General features: G+C 45.8%; 1 protein-coding gene across 2 annotated transcripts in view; it reads left to right on the top strand.

Annotated features, from left to right (window-relative positions):
- Window positions 1–24,661, top strand: part of DDX49 (DEAD-box helicase 49) — a 126,499-nt gene that overhangs the window by 68,901 nt on the left and 32,937 nt on the right. For both annotated transcript variants that reach the window (XM_069216245.1, XM_069216246.1), the window contains 4 exons: window positions 9,110–9,185; window positions 9,888–9,964; window positions 22,282–22,379; window positions 22,959–23,033. In XM_069216245.1, coding sequence (XP_069072346.1) covers window positions 9,110–9,185; window positions 9,888–9,964; window positions 22,282–22,379; window positions 22,959–23,033 — 326 coding nt within the window. The remainder of the gene's footprint in view (window positions 1–9,109; window positions 9,186–9,887; window positions 9,965–22,281; window positions 22,380–22,958; window positions 23,034–24,661) is intronic.

Below are 24,661 nucleotides of genomic sequence, written 5' to 3'. Positions count from 1 at the left end.
GAAGGGAATTAATTTTGCTGGTACCTAGAGGAGCACATTTTGCAAGTATAGAGCCTCCATCAGTTTCTTCTCTGGTGCTGGGGCAGAATGTCCCCTGATCTATGCTTTGGGGAGAAAATTTGGAATTAATTTTTAGGATTTTATCTCTAAAGAACTTGGCTTCTCTATTGCAGAAGATTTGTGAGTTATTTAATTCCTGAGAGGGAGAGGGAGGGGGAGCAGCTAGTGCCTTAACCACTTTATATGTAAGTCACCACTAGAGCAGGTCTTAAGAGCCCTAAGGCGGGGTGCATTATAATACATGTGAGGACATACCTGCATGAGCAGATATGTCTCTGTGATGTCTAGTTCAAGTGACTGGACAGCCATCTTAAAGCATGTCCTGGACACGGTTCAGCACGAGTGACCCAGCTACATGATGTCTGCACAGAAAATATTGGTGTTTGGATTCAAACACCTCTTCCCAATAAATCCATAATAATGCCAGTATTAGATTTATTATGATATGTTCCCAGAGGGCACCATAGTGGTGCCCCCGAACCCTACTAGCCCTCTAGTATGCTGGCTCACTGGTTTTGACCAGCCTGCCACCACAGACAAGTTTCTGACCTCCTGGAGTTGAGAGCCTCAGCTCTCCGAGATCAGAAAAGATGCCTACTCTGGCAGGAGATGTTATCACCTCTGCCAACATGATGGCTAATAAATGACTTCAAAGTCCCTGTCGCCTTTGGTAAGCAACCCCCAGCTTCCCTCAAACCTTGGAGAGGCCACCCCTTTCCCTGACGCCAGGACAGGCAGGAAAATTAGCTATGCGTGAGGCGTGTTGACTGCCAGGCTGGACACACCTCTAGGTTGGCCAGTCTGGAGTGAACACCAAATTAGGAATTTCTCCATCTTGTGTGTGGTGGAATTAGGAATTCTGGGAAGGGTGATCCCCACTTCCCACACAAAGTGGTCATGGAGGGGGTGGAGTGTCCCCAGGGGTAAGAAGCCCATTGGCTACTGCCCTGAACCCACCCCCCCCCCCAACCTTAATGCTCCTAGATTGAGTATTTACAGGTTCTCCTGATACCAGGACTTCAGATTCCTGGACCAAAGAAGATGAAGGACATGAAGAGCCGCAAAAAGCAAGAACTGAGGAACAGCAACTGACTTGACCCCAACCCCACCAGCCTGCCTGCTGTCCTTGACAATTGGGCCAGAGACAACTCATCCTGCAGCTGTTCGGTCTCTAAAAACCTGGAAGGACTGCCAGCACTTTGAAAAGTGCCCAGGGCCTCCTGTAGAGTAGCAGAGCTGCTTCCCTGCACCCTTCAGACTCACAGACTCCTGACCCCAAAAACCCAACACCAGACAGCACCATTGCACCTCTGCCCCGAGTTGAAGTAGGATTAGGTGTCCCAGCGTGGTACCCAGGCGGGCCAGTGCCAAAGCCCACCTTGGGTTAACCAACAGTGGACTTCCCAATGCCACCTTCAGCCTCTTTCTGCAGGCCCCCTCCAACCGCAAGTATCCCCTGTACCAGAATCAGGCGCCAAAAGACACCACTGCATCCAAGCCCCAAATCCCAAGGAGAAGTGGGCCATTGGTATCCCTGCATGCCCAAGGATCTCAAGGGTCGAGCTCCCCTGTGGGTTCCCCTGGACTGTCCCCCCAAGTCCATGCTTGCAGCCTCTTTCCAAACCAGACCGATCTCTGAAGTGAATGGGGCACCCAATGCTGTAACACACCTCTGCACCCGGACATCCCAGAGCCCCCCAAGGTGACCTGTTGGTGTGCCTTTGATCCTTGCCCCATAATCACCTCAAGTCCAGAAGAACAGTCCTGTAAGTCATTTCCAAGTACCTGTATGCAGTGTCTGTTTCTTTCCAATACGATAACATTAGGGCACCCCAGGCTGAAAAGCACCTCTGCACCCGGACGCCTCGGTGCCTCCCGAAGTGACCTGTTGGTGCTGCTTTTGACCTTGTCCCATACTTAACCCTAACCCCAGAAGAACACTCCTGTGAGTTGTGGTTAAGTGCCTGAATGCAGTCTATGCCTTTTCCTCATAGGATAACATTACCGCTCCAGAAACTGCACTGTGCAAAACTTTTGAAACGTGTAAAAATTCATATCTTGAAAAGTACTTACCTGATTCTGATGATCTTGGTATCTAAATTCATATACAAATAAGTGTTACTGCTATAAATTGGTGTTGGATTTCTTTATTGAGTGTCTTGCTTGCTGTCTCTGTGTGTGCAATAAATGCTTAACACAGTCCTCTAATAAGTCCAACTGCTCGCCAACACTATCACAAAAGAGAGCTTTTAGGTTCTTTTAATTGCTGTCACCAATAAAGGTCACCATGGACTGTCTGCATAGTGTCCCCTTACATGGGAACACTACATAGATCGCCAGCTTCCTGCAACCGTCTTTGGTCCCTCCACTACCCTTTTCTTGTGGTAGAACTACGTCTCAGAGGCTGGACCAGTTATTATCGACTGCTTCTAAATTGGCTGCCCCTATCTCAACATTCCAGTGAATTTGTTAAACTGACTCATAGGCCTATCTCAAACCGTTCCAAGTAAAGTTTTTTTTTTTTGTGCAGTTTGCTTCTGTGAGTGCCTGTTACGTCTCCTACTTTAGCAACATTGATGTTGAAGCATTTTGTTTTATGGAACAACATTATTAACCATTATGGAACAAAGAGAATTTGGATATTTGGTGAGAGGGAGTGTAGCGACCAAAGAAATGATGTGGGTTGTGAATGGCATCAATATTGACCCGAAAGATTATAGGGGGAAAATGTATTGATGATTTAAGTGAGTAACTCTAAACTGCAGTACATGTTGTTTAGGAAAAATATATGTTACAAGGACCAATAATTATTTGATACCTAAGATTAATTTGTACATATGCTCTAGACTTGTGATGTATCAGTTCCTGAAAAGAACCACATTTTGATAAACAGTGCCTCTGAAATATATATATGCAATACGTAGATTTTGATTACTGCGTAGTACAACAGGACATTAATTCATTGTACTCTCAGCACGGTCCTCCTCTTTTTTTGAAACATCGATTGCCCTCATCCCATTGCTGGGTCTCTGTGTGATTTTCTTCCAGGTCACCCTCCTGCCCTGTCCAATTTTTACCTGTGGACCTTTCCGTCAGTGCAGGCAACTCCCCTGCTGCTCCCTGACGCCTTGGGAGCACCTCTCTCCACCTTTTTCAGTGTGTTACCTTTCTTGCTGCATTGTGTCTTGTGAGCAAAGGTCCAGTTCGAATCCGGGAAGTATATTTCAGGCTTTTCATTCGTTTTTTTGTGATCATAGTGCAGCACATTTTTCCTGGTCTGGGGGTTTCCATCTAGAGTCCTTGGGGTACAGAACTTGCAGGAAAACCAGTGACAGTCAATGCTCACTGTGTAAATTGACTGTGCATTAATGCATTGCATTTGCGTTTGTTGAAGATCTGGCTTGGACTGCCACTCGATGACCAGAATTAGAACCTCACCCCTTGAAAACACTTTTTTTTTTTTTTTTTTTTTTTTTACACTATTTGCTCAGATATACTTTGAAAATAAATGGTAGATTGTCAACATCAACGAGCTACCATTTTTACTTCTGTTGCAAAATATTGCCTTCCTTTTCAATGGTTTGCTCTTAAATGGTCCGATAACAATATTTCTGCTGGTCGTATAAAGAATAGCAAGTGCTGGAACAAGACAGGGCACTGATGCTGCAGTGAAGTTGTAGGAAGCTAGCCTGGTGTGTGGTGGGTACCCAAGGTACTTACACCTGATACTAGGTCCAGGTATCACTTATTAGTGTAGTGTAGGCAGTGTCTGGAAGCCAGGCTCTCTAGAGGTAGCTGTGGATGAGCAGCCAAGGCTTATCTAGGAGACATGCAAAGCTCATGCAAAACGACTTAGTCACACAGCACTTACACACAGGAAAGAAAACATTCAGTTGTACAAACATAAAGGTACTTTATTTTTAGTCACACAATACCACAAAGTACTAGAAGGGCAACCCTCCAATAGGAGGTAAGTAAAACACTAATTATATACACTAGTAAACAGCAATAGGCATAGAAAAGGTTGGAAAACTGTGCAAATGTAGATAATGAATAACGACCCTAGGGGGAGCCCAAACCATATTCTAAAAAAAAATGTAATGCGAACACAGGACCCCCACCTAGGTAAGTGGAATGTGAAGAGGGGAGCTGGGAGTACTGGAAAACCACAGAGGTAAGTAATACAGTACCCCCCAGCGACCAGGAAAGCAGGAGTAAATCACTGGAATTTTTAAAAAACCATCCAAAAGGAAGGAAAAAAAGAAAAGACACACAGACAAGACTGCAAGAAATCAGCTGTGGATTCCTGGAGAGGAAGACCTGTGGAGAGAGGGGACCAAGTCCAAATGTGTCAATGGAGTCCAGGAGGAGTAGGAGCTACTACCCACCCAGCTGTACGTGCAGGAGTTGGTCGACGCTGATGAAGAGAAGGTCAGCACTGCAGCCCTGGAGTCGGAGAAGAGTTCCTGAGGGGTACAGAAGATGTCCCACGCTGGAATGAAGATTGCAGATGGGTGTTCCAGGAATTCCACCAACAAGCCTTGGCAAAGGCAAATTTGTGGTTAGTGGAAAAGGGGTGCTGCTGGGGACCAGCAAGGCCCAGGAAAACTCAGCCCAGGAGTGGAAGTCTGAGGGGACCCTCAGTGACACAGAGAGCCCACAGGAGCAAAGGCAGCACCCACAGGAGTCCCACAGGACGGGGACACAGAAGTCGCAGGAGGAGCCCACGCAGCACTACAGAAAGTGATCCCACGCCACAGGAGAGGACTGTGCATCGCAGGAAGGAATGCTGGGGGCTGGAGCTACACGTTGCCTGAAGATCCCTTGGAGGAGATGCAAACAAGCCTTGGCAGCTACAAGACACGTGGTGCAGGGAGGTACTGTCCTGTGTGGGAAGGCAAGGACTTACCTCCACCAAAGTTGGACAGCTCTCTGAGAGGACCAAGAGGACTACTCCGGACCACCACCTGTGATGCAGGATCCACGCAGCTCAGGATGAGAGGAGATCCACAGAGCTGGTTGTCATTGCTGCAGGTGCCGGCAGATGCAGGGGAGTGACTCCTTCACTCCAAGGGATATTCCTTCTTCCTTCTCATGCAGACTGAAGACTTTCCACCCACAGAGGATGCACAGCCGGGGAAATGTTGCAGCTGCTGGAAGGAGCCAGAGAAACAATGTTGCAGAGCAGAGTCTTCTCTGTAGCTGCAGATTGTAGGTTTCTGTGAAGTCAAGTTAAGTTTCCAGTGGCCAGAAGGTGAAGTAAACGTTACAGATCGAATCTGAGGACCCACCCAAGAGAGAGATCCTAAATAGCCCTGAAAGGGAGATTGGTCACCTAGCCAGGTGACCACCTATCAGGAGGGGGCTCTGTCGTCACCTGCCTGGCCACTCAGATGCTCCCAGAGGTCCCTGCCAACCTTGGATTCAAGATGGCAGAACCCAGGGACCCTCCGGAGGAGCTCTGGGCACCACCCCTGTGTTGGTGATGGACAGGGGAGTGGTCACTCCCCTTTCCATTGTCCAGTTTTGCACCAGAGCAGGGACGGGGGGGGGTCCTTGAACCAGTGCGGACTGGTTTATGCAGGTAGGGCACAAAATGTGCCCTTCAAAGCATACCAGTGGCTTCCAAGCCAGTCATACCAATTTCTCAAAGGAAATCCTTTGTTCTGCCTTCCTGGGCTTGATCAGATCAATCAGCAGGAGGGCAGAAACCTGTCTGAGGGGTGGCAGCAGGTTGGGCTGCCCGGTAAACCCTGTAAGACTGGTGGTAGCAATGCTGGGGGTCCTCTAAGGAGCCCCCAGAGTGCATGGGATCATACTTGCAATACTTGCAACAGTATTGGAGTATGATTCCGACATGTTTGATACCAAACATGCCTAGGTTCGGAGTTACCATTATGTAGCTGGACATAGGTAGTGACCTATGTCTAGTACATGCATAAAATGGCGTCCCCACACTCATAAAGTCCATGAAAATGGAGCTGGAGTTTGTGGGGGAACCTCTGCTAGTGCAGGGGTGCCCTAACACACAGGTACTTGCACCCTGCCCTCTGGGCTAGGAGGGCCTGCCATTGGGGTGGTTGAAAGTGACCTGGTAGTGAAAGGGTGCATGCACTCTTTCACGCAGGCTGCAATAGCAGGCCTGCAGAAGCATGGACTCCCTATGGGTGGCATAATACATGCTGCAGCCAATAAAGATCCCCTGGTACCCCAATGCCCTGGGTACCTACAGGGAGTGCAGAATTATTAGGCAAATGAGTATTTTGACCACATCATCCTCTTTATGCATGTTGTCTTACTCCAAGCTGTATAGGCTCGAAAGCCTACTACCAATTAAGCATATTAGGTGATGTGCATCTCTGTAATGAGAAGGGGTGTGGTCTAATGACATCAACACCCTATATCAGGTGTGCATAATTATTAGGCAACTTCCTTTCCTTTGGCAAAATGGGTCAAAAGAAGGACTTGACAGGCTCAGAAAAGTCACAAATAGTGAGATATCTTGCAGAGGGATGCAGCACTCTTAAAATTGCAAAGCTTCTGAAGCGTGATCATCGAACAATCAAGCGTTTCATTCAAAATAGTCAACAGGGTCGCAAGAAGCGTGTGGAAAAACCAAGGCGCAAAATAACTGCCCATGAACTGAGAAAAGTCAAGCGTGCAGCTGCCACGATGCCACTTGCCACCAGTTTGGCCATATTTCAGAGCTGCAACATCACTGGAGTGCCCAAAAGCACAAGGTGTGCAATACTCAGAGACATGGCCAAGGTAAGAAAGGCTGAAAGACGACCACCACTGAACAAGACACACAAGCTGAAACGTCAAGACTGGGCCAAGAAATATCTCAAGACTGATTTTTCTAAGGTTTTATGGACTGATGAAATGAGAGTGAGTCTTGATGGGCCAGATGGATGGGCCCGTGGCTGGATTGGTAAAGGGCAGAGAGCTCCAGTCCGACTCAGACGCCAGCAAGGTGGAGGTGGAGTACTGGTTTGGGCTGGTATCATCAAAGATGAGCTTGTGGGGCCTTTTCGGGTTGAGGATGGAGTCAAGCTCAACTCCCAGTCCTACTGCCAGTTCCTGGAAGACACCTTCTTCAAGCAGTGGTACAGGAAGAAGTCTGCATCCTTCAAGAAAAACATGATTTTCATGCAGGACAATGCTCCATCACACGCGTCCAAGTACTCCACAGCGTGGCTGGCAAGAAAGGGTATAAAAGAAGGAAATCTAATGACATGGCCTCCTTGTTCACCTGATCTGAACCCCATTGAGAACCTGTGGTCCATCATCAAATGTGAGATTTACAAGGAGGGAAAACAGTACACCTCTCTGAACAGTGTCTGGGAGGCTGTGGTTGCTGCTGCACGCAATGTTGATGGTGAACAGATCAAAACACTGACAGAATCCATGGATGGCAGGCTTTTGAGTGTCCTTGCAAAGAACGGTGGCTATATTGGTCACTGATTTGTTTTTGTTTTGTTTTTGAATGTCAGAAATGTACATTTGTGAATGTTGAGATGTTATATTGGTTTCACTGGTAATAATAAATAATTGAAATGGGTATATATTTTTTTTTTGTTAAGTTGCCTAATAATTATGCACAGTAATAGTCACCTGCACACACAGATATCCCCCTAACATAGCTAAAACTAAAAACAAACTAGAAACTACTTCCAAAAATATTCAGCTTTGATATTAATGAGTTTTTTGGGTTCATTGAGAACATGGTTGTTGTTCAATAATAAAATTAATCCTCAAAAATACAACTTGCCTAATAATTCTGCACTCCCTGTATGTACCATATACTAGGGACTTACATGGGGTACCAGTATGCCAAATGTGGGGTGAAATCTGATACAAGTTACCAAGTTAGAAGGGAGAGAGCATAATTAATGGGGTCCTGGTTAGCAGGATCCCAGTGAACACAGTCAAACACACTGACAACAGGCAGAAAATGGGAGTAACCATGCCAAGAACAAGGGTAGTTTCCTACAGAAGTGCCACAGTTTCAGATAGAAGTTATATCTATCTTGTCTCTGGAAGAAAGCTTTGCTATTGTAAGGGCAGATTACTGTGATTGGGGAGCTGCTGCATGAGTTGATGTATGATATTGGCCCATTTGCTTTTTCAGTGGTATATAGTGTTCTTGTGCTTGAGCGGGTATGCTGCTTGGCCACCTCAATATTTTAATTGCTTGCCCAGAGTAGACATATCTCTGCCATCATACATATAGAGTAGCTTTTGCTTTCAGCATCCAGATAGACGGTATGACGTGGGGGAAGCACACTAGGGACAGCACAACATGGAAGAATGATGGGAAGAGGAGAAGCACACAGGCAAGAGAAAGCAATGCAGAGCTCGGTGGAAGAAGAGAAGAGGCACATGAGGGAGACAGCTGGAAAACACATGCACTCTTGTGAAGGGCTTAGAAAAAAAGAAAAAATGTTTTCTAAAAGCAAGCTGAGGAAGCATACAAGCCAGCCAGTCAAAGAGATGGGAAAGCGGCTATGCTGCATGAAATGGACAAACACAACGTAGATGGGCTGAAACAAGGAAAGCTATCAATCAGAAAGAAAGCAAATACGAGTGACAGTAAAGAGATTGCAAGCACCTATATGTTCTTGGTAAGTCACAATGTGTCTTCTGCAACCAGACCGCTTGTGCTGTCGGGTAGGCGCAATCTGATGAGAAAAATGCTCAGAGTTTCTCAACTGTCTTTCACAATAATTGCCAAATTCATAGGCTGTATTGAAATTCATAATTTTGGTTTCTCTCTTTTCTTCTCAACATTTTAGCTGTCTCACTTTTGATTTTTAAATTTCAACCTGGATTCACAATGATGACCCACACTTTATGTGCATGCAAGACGTTCTAATTTAGAGATTGTGGCAGAGCTCGAAGCTCCATGTGTGGGCTTCTCTTTTAGCTAGAACTAACTTGTTTTTTCCTGAAAGTTGAAAATGTACTTGAGATGATGGTGGAATATTTTATCTAAGTCATATCTCTTGCCAGTGTTATTTGAAAGGTTTAATTTTCATTTGTTTCCCAGGAACTGCCAGATACTGAACATGATGCTACGAGAGTTCAACTTTCCATCCATCGCCCTGCACTCCATGATGAAACAGGTCAGTGGGAAGGAAGAGACTGCAGTAGGTTCTGGGCTCAGATATTGAAAGGCAAAGCTAGTGGCGTTTGATGTGGAATCTGCTGCCACAGGGTCCCTGGGAACAAGTAGCCATTTGTGAATATGATTAATAGCCTAATTCTTGCACTGATGTACCCCAAGCTACAAATTATGCCTGAGCATCAAATGAGCAGATGCTGCCTAGATTAGGATGGAGGTGTGCCCCTTTGGTGTTGGATGGTGGTGTTGGATGAGACCTTGCTACTAGGAGGGAGGTGTGTCCTTTTGGTGTTAGATGGTGCTGTTACTTGATGCCTTACCATCCAGGCTATCTGAAGTTAGTTTATTCAGAGGAGAGACTTGTGCAGCCCTGGTTCGGCAAAACAACTTCTACTGAGAGTGAATTCTGTCTGTAAAAACTTAATCATCCTTATGTGCCTTTACTATGTCTTTGACAGGCAGGGGGGGGGAAGGGATGGGGGTGTCAAACAGGTGTCCACGATTGTGTCCACTATCTGTAGAGATAATATATGCTGTAAATGTGCAGGGATATTGGCATGGGTTATTCTGTTCTCACATTTATGCTCAAGATACTTTGGTGTAAGTCAGATGGTTTGTCTTATTTCACAATTCTTTATCAATCAGAGAAGTGAAACAAAATTTTGCAATGTGAGGAATCAAGGTACCCTTTTTCTCTCCACAGAAACAAAGATTTGCAGCATTATCAAAGTTCAAATCCAGTATTTTCAAGATCCTGATAGCCACAGATGTGGCCTCCAGGTAGGAGAGGGAGAAACAACCATGTCAGTAAAAAAAAGCAAAAGATAGTGCAAGTGCTTTTCAGTATGGGACACCAACGTTATGCTTTATTTGTAAAGATCTGCAATTTCCTTAGTGACTGATGGCTCAGTTCTTTGTGGTTCCTTACTGTGCATTGTGTCCCCGTGTTATGTTTCTCCAACCTAGGGTCCGTCTCTTCCTATGATTGTAGCTCTGTATTCATGCTGTCTTCCCTCCCTGATGTCAATGTCTGCTTGTACTCATTGTCAGTATCCTCTTCCCATGTATGTCTTCATCTTTGTGCATTGTCTCCCTTTCTAGTGTTTTACTCAATCAGAATGGCCACCCCTTGTTGGTGTCTCCTTGTCCTCCCATCCATGTCTTTATACCTTCCTATCCCAGCGTCCACATCTGTCTTTAACCACCATGCCATATGTCCTAGTTTTTGTTCCTACCTGTCTGTATGTTTATGTCCTATCTCTGTATTCTGGTGTTCTTTTTTTCCCTATTCTGGTCTGTTGCTTTGTACCATCTTTGTGAGACCCTGGTTCTGTAGACAAGGGGTGCATTCTCAACTGCCAAAGAGTAGGTGTTAGATTTTTGGGGAGTGGGGTCAGAGTTTGGGTATTCTTCCTCTCCATCTTTCACATAGATGGCTCTACCTGTTTTATATGAGATGTCGGAGCATGCTTCTTCAGTCCAGTGGCCGCGAGCTACCACTGCATGCTCTGGTGCGTTCCATTTGATCACTGGTCTTCTATGCAGTGGCCTGATAGTTTAGGCTAACCAGCAGGTTTATTGGCTGCTCACGGTCTTACTATGCACCTTTGCTCTAATGGTCTTGATTCATTACCCATCCCTTGTCGTTTGATGATGCACACATGCAGCATATGTCTGTTAAGGAGATGGGAGGCTGCAAGTGTTGTTCTGACATGCCAGAAGGATGTGGCAAAGGCCCTTGAGGGATTTGCCAATCACTATCCATCTTTGTTATGTACTGTATTTTTTCAGTTTCTTTTAAAAACTTAAGCCCACACATTCCCACATGCTCGTCTTCTCAGCTGGAATTCTAATGTGTGAATAAAGCTTCCTCTGTGATCACTAAAGTCTTCCCGCATATCTTTAACAAAGTTCCTATTGTGATCATGGATCTTTGCACATATTTTGTTGGCCTCCTCATCCTCAGAGTATTCCAAGCTACCCATTGATCTGTACTCTGTGTCACTGTGTCATTCTCCTGTAGCAAAACCTAGATCAGGTTGTCTAGCTGTTCTGTCACAATTCTTCTCTTAGCTAAGCAGGCGCAACAAATTATAACAATATTGTGTTTTCAACAAAACAGTTAGATCATTTCATCTTCAAACTTCTCTCATACATTCTGAAGTATTCCTTAAAATATATAAAGCTCTGCATTCTGCCTGTCCTATTTGACAAACATTTAACCATTGTGATTAGCTTTTGGCTGCCTCAAGCTCAGAATTAGTGACCTTGCACGTGATATGGTGGAGCAACTTCCTTTAAGAGCATATTCTCATTGACCACCACCACTATGAAAATCTATAAGTTTAATTGCTGTACTTGAATAATTTTATGAATGATTGTATCTATTTGTACAGTTTTCTGTCACTAAGTATTTGTGCTGCAAGATCTTAAATTTAAAGTCTCTGTTTCCTTCTTGGTGTAAATTGGCTCATTGTTAAGCACTAGTATTATATTTGCAATCTCAGTTTAGCATCTTGTTATCTGTATGAATTCCAACCTATTGATACCTATTTTAGGTGCTTAATGATTTCAGGAGGTCATCTCTGTTGGAACTGAAAAATTATAATACATCCCTTGTTGTGTCATGGTGCTTAACACTGAAATTGTTAGCCATGCATTATGCACATTTAAGGCTGTGTAATGGCTGAGGACACCAGTCTTAATTTAGCTTGTGCCACCTTGAGGAGTTTCTTGAATGGCTCTGTATTTTGTAGTGTCTTGAGCAGTTCATTTCAAGAGGCTAGCCCCTAGTTCTTTGTAGCTTGCCCTCCTGACTGAACTCTGTGCTTGGGAATAATCCACCTTAAATTATCTTTCTGTCTCAATGCTCTCCGCGCCCCTTAGAGACCTGTTTAATATCAGAGATACCTTTTATCTCACATTTCTCTAGATGCCAAACACAGGGTTAAACTCATTAATAGAATTGAGTCCATGTTCTCATCTTTGTTATTACTCCATCTGCTGTACCTTCCTGTATCCATGCAGTTGATAAATGGAGAGAGTAATGTAGACTGTGTTAATGCAACCTAGACTTGACATCTTCTTGGTTGTTACAAGAAATTGCATCTTATGTAGTGCCATTTTCACCTGGATATTGCAGCTCTTGGCCACTGTCATTATAGCAGTCTGCAATACAGCCTCTGATCAGATAGACCCCAAGATATTCTACAGCTGCGCGTGCCACCACACCATGGCCAGTAGAAAGCGATTAAGGAAGAGACACTTGTTCCATGATGGTTCATCGTGGGTTTAGAGCTGCTAATTGCAGATTTAGTTTACATTGCCCTCCTACAGATGCCACTGAGGCAGTTGTTACTACATTGTCTTCTACAACTCCCTACAAGCCGTGTGTCATCAACATGCATCTGAAAGTCCAGCCTGTGTGCCTTCTCCACTCTGCCACTGGTTTCATGTAACTATTGACGAGTAGAGGAGACATGCTAAGCCTTAGGGATTCAACAGTTCAGGGTTCCGGGTTGCAACAGGATTGGCATCAGCTGTACTTGTTAAGTAGGATCACTAAAAATAGATGCCAGTTAGACTTTATATGTTCCTCTCGAGCTTATTTGACATGTACTGTGCAAAAGTGTGATCTTCTACTCTTCTGAGTACTGTACATTTAGCGTTGTTTCTTAGTCTTCAGCCTTGCCGTTTTTGATTGTCTGCTGTTTGACAATACTGAAGGCTAACAAAACACAGAGTGCATTTGTTTTGCTCACATTTAGGGATCACCAAACTTACCAAACTTATTTCAGAGTCTGCAGTGTTGCACATCTGAGTTTGGGACAGATCTGCTGCTTCTCACCCAATAACAACCCCTTCAAAGAACTCACCTCCATAAACAGGCATCTACTCTGCAACATTCTGCTAAAATATCAATTCTGTTTGAACGATTAGAAAGGAAAATTGTACTTCTTAGAAATGCATCACTAGTGGGCAGTTATTGATGAGGGAAAAGTGAGAGACTTAGAAAGTAGTTACATTATGTAGAGTCGTTCCTCCTCTTAACATGTTTGTCTTGACTGTTATATGTTCAAGGGCCAAGAAAATGCATGTTCTCTCAAAGGATCAGAGTACATCAAGGGGGCCGGACTAATGTTGAGCTTACCAAAGATGAAGTGTTGTGGAGCAAGGGTTTTAGTCTTGTATTTCTGAAAAAAGTTACTGACTGACACACATTCAAGAGCTTGGTCAGTCTTCTCCTATATCACTCATGGCTGCTGCCCCACTTCCAGCGGATCTTATCCCGATGGGTAAGGGGGTCAGGGAGCCAGCACAGTCTAAAGCACTGGACATTTGATGTAGGATTTACCTGGTAGGAAAGAGCATACCAATCATGGAGATCTTTGGGAAATGGCAGTCGGTTCCTGTGGATAGCCAGGGAAACTGTGGCTCCAATTTGAGTGTATCCTTGGAAACAGCAGCCTATACCTGTTGAATTCTTTGCAACAGCAGTTAATTTCCAGAGATTTATGGGGAAAACTGCTGGACATTCCTGAAGATCTCCTGGGACTGTAGTTAATTGCTGACGAACACTGGAAAACGACAAACCATTCCTGAAGACTTATGGGAAAAGGCAGTGAGTTCCCAAAAACCTCTGGGCTTCTTAGGGAAAACAATGCTTGTCACGGTTTCGGGCGGGTCTGATCAGGACTCTGGTTGGGACACCCCTTGAGGTCACCGAATATCCTAAAGAGGTAGTATACTGGGGCAGAAGAGCAGCTAAAGGCATACACGGAAAGGACAGCTATGGACAGACACAGGAAACAGGAAAGTAAAAGCAGAGCAACCCTTGTGTGAAGAAATAGGAAACAGATTACTAATGGACAAACACGCTGGGGTTGTACACAGAGTAAGGCGCAGAACCTCCCACAGTGACAGGGAATCTCAATGCCTCTGTGCAGTTTGCTCTTACAGATAGTCACCCTGCCAGCCCTATAGAAAGGAGGCAGCAGAAGTGATTCTGTCTCTGGACCCCAGAGCACAGACAAGGATAGTACTTACATACACAGGACACGCTCTTGTGGGTCCAGCTGGAAACACAGTGGCGATTCCTGAGAAAACAGCAATAGCACACTGTCACTGTTAGGCACGAAAGACAACGTATAACACTAGACAAGGATGGGGGCTGGAATTGCCTCCTGGAAACCAGGAGCCAACCCCAGTACTAAGGAGGACACTTATACACTGGTGAAGACTGATAGAACACTTACCAGACACAAAGAACCAAGAAGGGAACTAACAAAGAGGCAGAGGCAAGAACTGGGAACAGGCTCAGGCTGAAGTAAAGGCAGGACTAGGACTTGAAAACAGGGCGCAAACTTCTGGCTGGAACAAACAGAGATAGGTCTGGGAAACTGAGAGCAGGCTCTGTCTGGAACAGGCAAGGACAGGACTGGAATACAGGGAGTAGGAATGAGTAGTAAACGGGACTGGGAAACAGAGAGCAGGTTCAGGCTCAAACAAGGCAGGAGCAGGGCAGAGAAACAGGGAGCAGGCTTCTGCAACAAGTAGCTCTTGAGCTACTGGTAGCTCTCTAGCTACCTTAAGTAGTAGTCATATGTCAGGGACAGTTTACTAAATTAGAATCTTTAACTTGACTGAATATGTATACCAAAATTGAAAAGTGAGTATTCCAGATGAAAATGTATATATTTTCAGAACTTATAAGCTGATGTTTGAATTTCTAAAATATATTTAAAGCTGCTATTTGATAAGTCTTGTGGCTTTGGGGAGGTCTATTACTAATGTTATGACCTCGATGCCAGGGGCGTTTAAGCTATAGCTGTGATGTATTTCCAATGTTAAACACATTCCAGATTGACAAAGGCTGTTTTTCATTAATGCTGGCAATCCTGCCTGATGCAGTGAAGTGATCACTGAAGGCAATTTATTAGAGTGTGGACCCTAATGTAATTCTGTCTGGGAGATTTTCTTTCTTATAAAAAGAATAGGTTGGAGACCCCTGGTCTAGAGAATGAAAAATGTTCTTGTAACCATGAAGGAAAGTTTCATTTCTATTAAGGACACGGAGGCGAGGATTATGCTCTGCTTTCTTTCTTTATTAAATTCCAGCAGACTTCAAGATTTTACAACATAAACTAACTTTCCCATCCGTCCTAGGGCTAGCACTACAGAAGACATTCAATCAGCATCAAAATCCTATCATATATGAGATCATCCCCTGCATATCCTCCTCTGTCTTGAGTGCAACATGAGCGTGTCCTTCTTTTTTGCATCACCCTCCTTTATTACCATCGTAACCTGAAAAGAACCAAATAAACCATGAATCCGTATTCCATCAAGTCCAAACACTAACTGGCTAGGCAATGCATAACCACTGCAAGAACATCATAACCTTTAAAATAATGTGAGGAATCTAAAGTCCATGACCAAACATCGGTTAGACAGTTGCTATACACACATACTCAAAGGAAATTGTCAGATACTTAGACCTTACGATTGTCCTTGCAGGAAAAGCGATTCACGATAGGCAACCTGGGTAGGGAAAAGGTCCACTAGAACTTTTGGCTGGAATAATCCTTGCCTCTGTGTCCTCAATAGAATTGAAACTTTCCTTTATGGTTACTAAGACATTTTTTTTTCTATATCAGGACTGGAAGTGAGGATTAAGCTTGTTCAAAGCTTGTCCACCACCAAAGAAGCCATGTCCAGGATCAGTTTGAAATAAAACCTTTTGAACATGTAATCCAGTGACCAATTTGCTGCATTAAAGATATCCTCCAGGTGAGCTCCCAGGAAAAAAGCCTTAGAAGCCACTGCCCCTCTCACCGAATGTTCACTACAATGCAAGACATCAATGCCCGCCTTGTGCATGACCCAACAGATCGATCTAGTGATGGTGGGGGAAGTTGCTGCTTTGAAAGTTTTCCTGAGGGAGATTAAGAGCTGGCGTTCAAGTGGCAGGCGAAGTTCTTATGTCATGTTCTAATACGCCTTTGGGCATCGCACAATACAGAGATTTGGGAATTTATTGAAGGCTAGATAGGACACCACTCTATAAATTGACATTGTTCGTCTCAAGATATGGAAGGTAACACCCTCTGGAGCGAAGGGTCATCTCGTGAGGTCCAGGACTCAGACATCTGAAACCCTGCGGCAGGACACTAGGCACAGTAACATGGCCAACTTTGCAGAAAGTTCTTTGTGAGTCAAGTATTCATTCATCTGCCAAGCACAAAATAGGTAGAGTACTTTGTTGACATCCCAAAGTACCAAGTATTTAGGCTCAGGGGGAAGCACCAAGTGGATCCCCCTCGTCAATTTACACACCAACAGGTGTTCTCCCACCGAGGAGCCCTGTAAAGGAACATGGCCTGCGGATATGGCCGACCTGTAATAATTTATAGTCCTGTAAGCTAGTTCCTGGGAAGCCAGAGGTGCCAAGAAATTCAAGATGGGAACCACTTCGCACCCCATGGGATCCTGATTGTTTTGAACACACCAACACACTCATTCTCACCATGAGGATCTATAGCGTTTGTTGGTACCGTCTGCCCAGGCTGCCAACAGCTTTCTGTCAGCTTCATATGAAAGGCCTGGGACTCACCAGCGTTGCCTGAAATCCACCATGCCATTAGAGGCATTTGCCCGTGAAGCACAAGTGGGTGACAACAAAAGTTCCAGACTTAAGACCTCCAGCATGGAGTGATTAGGACTACCTTAGCCCTTTTTTGTGTCACTTGAGCGGACAACTTCATGATCATCGCGAAGGGGAGAAACACATATCCCCGCTCCCCTGACCAATCCTGTAGCAAGGTGTCCATCACTGTTGCCAGGCGATTCAGCTTCCAGCTGAAATATCTGGTAATTTGATGGTCCAGCCTGGGTGCAAAGAGGTCAACAGTGAAAGCCCACCATAGAGCTTCCAACATCGTGAAAACGTTTGGGTTCAGTTGCCACAGGCTCATGTCTGGCCATTGCCACTGCATTGGATGCTCCAGGAAGATATTCCGCTGTAACAGATACGTCACTGGACAGACAGAAACTCCAGAGATCCTTGGCCGAGTCTGCCAGCATTTTTGACTTGGTGCCCCCGAGATGGTTGATATATTGGACAGCTGTGATGTTGTCCATCTTCAAAAGCATGTGGCAGTACACTCCGTTCTTCATCCAACATTTTATCGCAGAGGACCCTGCATGAGTTCCAAGCAGTTGATTTAGAGCTGCTGTTCCTCAATGTAATATTTTCCTCCATTAAAGAAGTCCCTGCAGCGTGCACCCAAACTGGACTTGCTGGCGTCTGACTCGATCACCATGTCCGGGTCAGATCCAAATATGGCTCTCCCGTTCCAATTTTGTTTATGACCTCGTCCGTGAGGGTAATCTGTTCCGAGTACTGCAGGCATTTGCGTAAGTGTGAGGCTTTGAGGATTGGAGGTCCCTGTAGTAGAGAGGGCCTTGAAGATCGCCTTAATGGTGGAGAATGGCAGTTGCATTACTCAAGCCACTTGCCTGAGAGAGGTTGAGATAAGGTTCATCTCAACTCACTGCTCATCTTTGTGTTCTTGCGGGAGGGAAGACTCAAGGTCTTCTCTACTGAGCTTAACCAACCCGAGAAACGTTGTCTGCCTGGACCGAGTTAGGAGTGAGGGCCACCTTGCCAGGGAGAGAGGGGCGGGGACATTCTGCTTTCAGACAGGCCTGGACCTCCTTATTTCGAGGCTTCCTGTAGGAAGTTGGCTCTGTATGTGCTATTTCAAAGTAAGGAATAGTATGCACAGAATCCAAGGGTTCCCCTTAGAGGTAAGATAGTGGCAAAAAGAGATAATTCTAATGCTCTATTTTGTGGTAGTGTGGTCGAGCAGTAGGCTTATCAAAGGAGTAGTGTTACGCATTTGTTGTACATACACACAGGCAATAAATGAGGAACACACACTCCGAGACAATTCCAGGCCAATAGGTTTTTGTATAGAAAAATATATTTTCTTAGTTTATTTTAAGAACCACAGGTTCAAATGTTACATGTAATATCTCAAATGGAAGGTATTGCAGGTAAGTACTTTAGGAACTTTGAATAATCACAATAGCATATATACTTTTCAAATAAAACACATATAGCTATTTTAAAACTAGACAATGCAATTTTCACAGTTCCTAGGGGAGGTAAGTAATTGTTAGTTCTTGCAGGTAAGTAAACCACCTACGGGGTTCACGTTTGGGTCCAAGGTAGCCCACCGTTGGGGGTTCAGAGCAACCCCAAAGTTACCACACCAGCAGCTCAGGGCCGGTCAGGTGCAGAGTTCAAAGTGGTGCCCAAAACGCATAGGCTTCAATGGAGAAGGGGGTGCCCCGGTTCCAGTCTGCCAGCAGGTAAGTACCCGCGTCTTCGGAGGGCAGACCAGGGGGGTTTTGTAGGGCACTGGGGGGGGACACAAGTTAGCACAGAAAGTACACCCTCAGCAGCACGGGGGCTGCCGGGTGCAGTGTGCAAACACACGTCGGGTTTTCAATTGGAATCAATGGGAGCCCAAGGGGTCTCTTCAGCGATGCAGGCAAGGGGGGGCTCCTCGGGGTAGCCACCACCTGGGCAAGGGAGAGGGCCTCCTGGGGGTCACTCCTGCACTGGAGTTCCAATCCTTCAGGTCCTGGGGGCTGCGGGTGCAGGGTCTTTTCCAGGCGTCGGGATTTGAGAGTCAGGCAGTCGCGGTCAGGGGGAGACTCTGGATTCCCTCTGCAGGCGTCGCTGTGGGGACTCAGGGGGGACAACTTTGGTTACTCACAGTCTCGGAGTCGCCGGGGAGTCCTCCCTGAAGTGTTGTTTCTCCACAAGTCGAGCCGGGGGCGTCGGGTGCAGAGTTGCAAGTCTCACGCTTCTGGCGGGAAACGCAGTCGTTTTAAAGTTGCTCCTTTGGAAACAAAGTTGCAGTCTTGGGTGAACAGGGCCGCTGTTCTCAGGAGTTTCTTGGTCCTTCTATAGCAGGGCCGTCCTCTGAGGATTCAGAGGTCGCTGGTCCTGGGGAAAGCGTCGCTGGAGCAGTGTCTTTTCGAAGTGGGGAGACAGGCCGGTAGAGCTGGGGCCAAAGCAGTTGGTGTCTCCGTCTTCTCTGCAGGGTTTTTCAGCTCAGCAGTCCTCTTCTTCTTAGGTTGCAGGAATCTAGTTTCGTAGGTTCTGGGGAGCCCCTAAATACAGAATTTAGGGGTGTGTTTAGGTCAGGGAGGGCAGTAGCCAATGGCTACTAGCCCTGAGGGTGGCTACACCCTCTTTGTGCCTCCTCCCAAGGGGAGGGGGTCACATTCCTATCCCTATTGGGGGGATCCTCCATCTGCAAGATGGAGGATTCCTAAAAGTCAGAGTCACTTCAGCTCAGGTTGCCTTAGGGGCTGTCCTGACTGGCCAGTGACTCCTTCTTGTTTTTCTCATTATCTCCTCCGGTCTTGCCGCCAAAAGTGGGGCCGTGGCCGGAGGGGGCGGGCAACTCCACTAGCTGGAATGCCCTGTGGTGCTGTAACAAAGGGGGTGAGCCTTTGAGGCTGACCGCCAGGTGTTACAGCTCCTGCAAGGGGGAGGTGATAAGCATCTCCACCCAGTGCAGGCTTTGTTACTAGCCACAGAGTGACAAAGGCACTCTCCCCATGTGGCCAGCAAAATGTCTTGAGTGTGGCAGGCTGCTAAAACCAGTCAGCCTACACAGGTAGTTGGTTACGGTTTCAGGGGGCACCTCTAAGGTGCCCTCTGGGGTGTATGTTACAATAAAATGTACACTGGCATCAGTGTGCTTTTATTGCGCTGAGAAGTTTGATACCAAACTTCCCAGTTTTCAGTGTAGCCATTATGGTGCTGTGGAGTCCGTGTTTGACAGACTCCCAGACCATATACTCTTATGGCTACCCTGCACTTACAATGTCTAAGGTTTTGCTTAGACACTGTAGGGGCATAGTGCTCATGCACTTATGCCCTCACCTATGGTATAGTGCACCCTGCCTTAGGGCTGTAAGGCCTGCTAGAGGGGTGACTTATCTATACTGCATAGGCAGTGTGAGGTTGGCATGGCACCCTGAGGGGAGTGCCATGTCGACTTACTCGTTTTGTCTTCACCAGCACACACAAGCTGGCAAGCAGTGTGTCTGTGCTGAGTGAGGGGTCCCCAGGGTGGCATAAGATATGCTGCAGCCCTTCGAGACCTTCCCTGGCATCAGGGCCCTTGGTACCAGGGGTACCAGTTACAAGGGACTTACCTGGATGCCAGGGTGTGCCAATTGTGGATACAAAAGTACAGGTTAGGGAAAGAACACTGGTGCTGGGGCCTGGTTAGCAGGCCTCAGCACACTTTCAAATCAAAACATAGCATCAGCAAAGGCAAAAAGTCAGGGGGTAACCATGCCAAGGAGGCATTCCCTTACACTTCCGATGGAGGCTAGCCACATACTTGGCTACTTTCTCTGTTGGGGGCCATTCCGCCAAGCCTTGGTGAGTGAGGTCCTCCGGCTCTAGCACGTCTCAGGATTCCTCAGGGTTTCGCTGGTCTGGAGGCTCCGGGGAAGGGTGCAGAGGGCATGAGGGGCCCGTCTCTTTGGGTGATTCTTGATCCTCGTCGTGGTCAGATGACAGAGAGCGCCTCTGGTGCCCCAAATGATTGTCTTTCTCACGTGGCGCAGGCTGCGACAGCAAAGCTTTTTTTAGGCAATCAAACGCTTCCAGATCGATCCCCGTGTTGCCTTTGCTTTTTCTAGCACACCTCTGTGAGGGGAAAACCCGCAGTACTGGGCGGGAGTCATTGATTAGGTTCAAGGGCAGGCATAAGGAAGCTCCATCAGGCGGCGCTCCATTGGTTCTGTTGCGGCAGCCACAGCTTGATAAATGGAGGCATCTACTACCTTGCAAAATCATCTTCCATAGGAAGGACCTGAAGGGTCTCTTCCTCTGTGTACTCTTCCACCATGGTAGTCAAGGTGCCCCTGTGGGGTTATGAATTGTAGGTGATTGGCAGCACAGTAGGCGGTAAGTTATGTGAATGGGAGCCCTGGAAATAAAGCATGGGAAGAACTGGCTGAAAGAATCGGCGCTATAGGGGGAGTGCCCAAGGACAGCGAGGCAAACCAGGTAATAGGCACTTAGGCTCTAAAAAGCACGAAGCTCATGTGGCACTGGGCGAGCGAATATCAATTTTGGGTACGCTGTGCGCTGGTTGGGGTCACTGCCCCATGGCCAACTCGCCCACCGCTGCGGGGGTGTTGAGAAACACCTGGGCCCAGCCCTGTGAACAGCCACTGAAAGTGCACTTGGTGGGCGTGAAGCTGTTCAGCAACTTAGTTGCTTCTGTGGTGATTTTACGGACCTATGAAGATGGGCGTCAGGCCTTCCAGGTGGCTCGGGAGGGACGCAGACTCCGCAGGGGCAGTGCTCGCTAGTTATCACACAGTGTTTGACTAGCGTGCGACCACCATGGCCTGTCTCGTCTTCCGACGTGTGCCCCTAGAGGCAGCCAGCCTCACTGCACTCGCCCAGTCCAGAGACTGCCAGCCACCACGAAAGGAGCACTGAGGTGTGGTCCCACGGAAAGATGACAGCAATTACACCGCCTTCAACCACAGCTAAAGGAAAACCCAACCCAATCCAATGACAAATACGACACTTATGGGAAAGCGAGAAGGAAGGTACTTAGCTGCTGGGAAGCAGGAAAGAAAGAGGAGGATACGCAGGGGATGGTTGTGTATATGACAAGATCAGGGTGCTGATTGGTTGTCTTCTGTAGTTCTGTCCCTGGGACTGATGGGAAAGTTAGTTTATGTTGTAAAATGTTGAAGTCTGCTGGAAGTTAATAAAGAAAGCAGAGCATAATCCTCGCCTCTGGTCCTGACATAGAACTGGTTTGGTTTGGTTTCTGTGAAATAGCCATTCTTGGTATGTTCATGAGATTTGTGTTCTATTCTTGAAATCTGTGCAAAATGGCAAGTTGTTGAACATCAGCACCGCTAGGAACTTGAGCATGAATGCAGTGCGGTGGCTGTATTTTTAAGTCAACCTTGGATATAAATGACGATGAGAGAGTAACAAGACAGCAGGTTGAACTGTCTGTTTTTCCTTTTTACAGAGGACTTGACATTCCAACTGTCCAAGTTGTCATCAACCACAATACGCCTGGTTTGCCTAAAATTTATATTCACCGTGTGGGTCGGACAGCTAGAGCTGGTAAGTGCTATTGATCTTAAGTTAGTGCATTGTAAATCGTCACTCTAACCACATTTTAAAAGTGTTTCCTTATAAGTAAAATCTTAGTTCCAATTCAGTGTTTATTTTGGGTGTGAAGGAGCTATTTGATTCTTTTTACTCTTCAGAGTGGCAGTGGATTTTAGATTATCTAAATCTAGTCATTTTTAAGAAATAACAACTAGAATCTGCTTCTACAGTATACCATATTTACCTCTTTTATTAAATACTCCCTTGTGGACATATGTTGTGTCAAATGGGTTACGCATTATTCCTTGTGGTTCTCCTGTAAGATGGGAGTGCTGGGTCCAGAGTCCACTTTGTTAATAATATTTGAGTATCTTGCTCTTTACCAGAGGGACCTGAAAGCACTGCTTGATTCCTCGCTCGCAAGTTATCACCCCATATAACAGCAGGCAACCTTCACTATGGAGAACCTATGCATTTGTTATCTGAAATTTGACCTCTCACTGCTGTCTTGGTTACTTTTGGCAAGGTATCTAATCTCTTGAGTATAAGTGCCTTCTGAGAATGAATACTATCTTTCTTTCTCCTTCCAAGGACGCCATGGTATCTCCATCACTCTGGTGACACAATACGACATACACCTGGTGCACGCCATTGAGGAACAAATCCGTGAGTACAACTTGGTTAGCCCTTCATGGAGATCTTGACACAGAACTGGACCTTACGGAAGGGGGGAGTTTTGTGTGCTGATGGCTAGCCTCTGCCTCCCTGTGCGTTGAAGCTAGCTTGACTGCAGACTGTTGCCTTCAACCACCCTATTGTCTCTCTCTGCCATATCTGTTTTTGGAGGAAGTAAACTAAATGAAGATAGAGCTGTGAATGATTCTGGCGGAAGTAAACTAAATGGCCATACAGTTGTGAATGATTGTTAAGAAAGTAAAGGAAATGGCCACAGAGCTGTGAACAGTTTAGGAAGGAGTAGAACAAATGGCCACAGAGCTGTTAATGATTGGACTGAGTTGGCTCTGTCTTGGGACTCCCTACAGGTCCGTCAGACGTGAGGCCATTCTGTGGGCACTTGTTTCGAAGTGAGCAGCGCAAGGAAGGCATCGATGGTGGACAGAAATTATGGAGGGGCTCTTTAGCTTTGTGACAAGACTACTTCAGAAATATGTTTTGCACTTACTAGAGACCTGTTGCACTGTAACCAGTGATATCTTGTACAAGCCATTTTAGGAATCAGTTTTTACCTAAAATACACAAGAGCCTCTAATCTCTATAAAACACGTATGTTTGATTTTCTTGTTGAAGTCTAATTGTGACATCACTAGTCACCTGTGATAAGAAAACAATGCAGTTGTTCAGCAACAGTTGGGTTATGATGTCATAATTCCTGCTGCCGGAGCCAGCTGAGCGCTCTGTGAACATGAGAACCAGCCCTTGGGCTCTTCTTGGCTGTTTTTCTGAAATGAAGAGTTATAATCAAAGTTGAGCAGGTTATGGCAGCAGATTTATATTTTTTGCTGGCGACAGTTCATTACGCAAAAGCAGGATTTGCTCTGTGTTACCACACATGGCAGTATAGCTACTTTAGAATGTTACTTACATTAAATTGTATATAAGATGTTTTTGCAACAAATTATTGGCTGTATTTTGGTGAATTTAACTTTGCACTTCAGATTCGACATTTACCTTAATCTGCAACCATCCACTTTCATATGAGAGCCAGGCACAGAGGGTCTAGGATTATTGATGGAAGGAGGTTAAAAGGCTGTTGCAAAGCACACCTGAGTTTCAGGATTCTATCAAAGAGCTCTGCCTTCAGCCTCTTGCTTCTGTACGCTCACAGAAATGCGAGGTGACTTGCAATATTCTTATAATGTACGGAAGGGGATACTTTATCCTAGATATAATGATCAGTAGCATCCTTCCACCCAACACGTGGGTCGCAGGTCTCAAACATTTGTGCCTTGGCCGCGACCGCATGCTTTACAAGGGCCATATCCATTTGCAAAGTTTATTTAAAAAATAAACAATTTCAAAAATAACATTGGGAAGTTAAAACAAGCTATGAAAAACATGAGTTAAAGTGTGTTTTGGTGAGTGAGAAACAAAAGGAGACTGATATTGTCTGTTGTGGTTATCGTCATCAGTGTCACCATCTCTAGCGATCTAAACATGAGAGTTTATTCAGTCTGTAGATATTGTATTTAAAGCTGTAGGATTTCCTGCAAGATCGGTTGTAAATCTTCATACAGACTCATTAATACACAGTACATTATTTAAAAAATAAAATG

This window comes from Pleurodeles waltl, chromosome 12, assembly GCF_031143425.1.
Source record: "Pleurodeles waltl isolate 20211129_DDA chromosome 12, aPleWal1.hap1.20221129, whole genome shotgun sequence".
NCBI lineage: Eukaryota > Metazoa > Chordata > Amphibia > Caudata > Salamandridae > Pleurodeles > Pleurodeles waltl.
This window is presented reverse-complemented; position numbering and strand designations above follow the sequence as displayed.